Source organism: Gavialis gangeticus, unplaced genomic scaffold (assembly GCF_001723915.1).
Source record: "Gavialis gangeticus isolate Ggan-Ray unplaced genomic scaffold, GavGan_comp1, whole genome shotgun sequence".
In the NCBI taxonomy this organism is placed as follows: domain Eukaryota; kingdom Metazoa; phylum Chordata; order Crocodylia; family Gavialidae; genus Gavialis; species Gavialis gangeticus.
In genome coordinates this window covers 35,985,498-35,987,184 of record NW_017728998.1, presented here as the reverse complement: position 1 = coordinate 35,987,184, position 1,687 = coordinate 35,985,498, and the positions used below count along the sequence as shown (strand labels likewise).

Below are 1,687 nucleotides of genomic sequence, written 5' to 3'. Positions count from 1 at the left end.
TTCTTCCAGTCTTCAGGCACTACACCAGAGCGCCAGGAGTTTTCAAAGATCTGTGCCAGGGGCTGGGCTATGATGCTCGCCAGCTCCATGAGTACCCTGGGGTATAGATTGTCAGGACTGGCTGACTCGAAGGTATCCAGCTTCTCAAGATGTTCTTTCACGAGGTCAGCATTAATGGAGGGCAGGGGATCTCCCTCACCTGGACCTCCCTGTCCCATAGCGGGCACGGGCGTCCCATAGAACTGATGAAAGACTGATGCAAAGTACCCATTTAATAGGTTGGCTTTTTCCTTTTAAATTTAAATATCTCATGTAATTTCTAGATTTATAATATCCTAAATATAATCATAGCAAAGTTAGATAATGTTCTTTTCCTTTTAATGTGACTGGTGATTATGCCACTTGGCAAAAGCCAGAAAGTCAATTGAAGAACATACTAGATTAAAAGATTTGCTTTATCTCCACCCATTTTTCACATTAGTGAGAAATCCTCCAGCCCCTAAAAAGAAGATCCCTCTAACACTAAACCAAGAAGTGATTTTTGCTTCTGGGCACATGCGCCACCACTAAGCTGTCAAAACCCATTAGTATGTTTAAGCACTTTGTTCCCCAATTAGAAGACCCCCCTCCCTCCCCAACAGCTGTTCACTAAAACATTAGGTACCTATGCTGAAGTGAATAAGAATTTATTAAATTTTAATGTGGAATGACAAAAGTCTACAGTAACAAGGTCAGAGTCATAAAACACACTATCTTTTTGTTGCTTGAGAAACAAAATGAGCAGAACTTGTCACTGCTTTTACATGGAGTGGTTGGGAAAGCAAAATATAATGTCTGGTCTACTCACAAATAGGGCACATTGGGCTACCCGAGGATCTGTCTTTGTAAGGGAAATCTCTGGGTACCAACAACTTGGGAGCCATGTGTCATCATTTCACTGTGAACCTCTGATGGTTCAAGCTCTGCTTTACATCAACAACTCCAAACTCCAAAAACAGCGGAACAGAGTAGAACAGCTCAGAATCTATGTGTTCATCTTCAGAATATTTAGTGAGTCACTTCTAAAAAAAATTAAAGAATGCTAGGACATTAGCTCACACAAACATATGGCCATAAAGCTTCATCTTTTGTTGAGTGGTCCACTGAAGGGTATGGGTATACCCTCCACAGGTACCAAATACACTCCTTAAGAGTTAAAGAAATCTTTCCAATTGGTTTGTAAAACTAAAAAACCCCATAAATTCAGGATTCCAAAGCAGCTACATAAACTGATCTGACTACTCAGTGGTGCACAAAAGCAAAAAAAGAAAAGGCTAATCTAATTCATTTTAAAATTTGAAAGAAATTTTTATGCAGAACAAACTCACAAGCTGTCTCCAAAGTTCCCAGGATCCAGAAATCCAGTCAGATTTTCCTCTTTTCCCTTTAGAAGCTGCAAGAAAATTTCAAACAGCTGATGAGCATTCTAGTACTCCAGCATGGTACAGTGTTGTTGTAACCGTGACTGTTCTGGAAATATGCAGGAAACCAAGTTTTTGGGAGATAACTTTTACTGGACTAAGTATATGGTTGAGAGAGATATTAGACAAGCTTTCAGGCACAAACTGACCTGAAGAAGGGCACCCAAAAGCTTGGCTAACATCTCTCCCAACTATACACCTGGTCCAATAAAATATATCACCAAAAA

At 40.0% G+C, this 1,687-nt stretch overlaps 1 protein-coding gene across 1 annotated transcript in view; it reads right to left on the bottom strand.

Moving 5' to 3' along the window:
- Window positions 1–1,687, bottom strand: part of RBL2 (RB transcriptional corepressor like 2) — a 63,679-nt gene that overhangs the window by 29,528 nt on the left and 32,464 nt on the right. Inside the window, exon 7 of the mRNA XM_019505715.1 lies at window positions 1,368–1,432. Coding sequence (XP_019361260.1) covers window positions 1,368–1,432 — 65 coding nt within the window. The remainder of the gene's footprint in view (window positions 1–1,367; window positions 1,433–1,687) is intronic.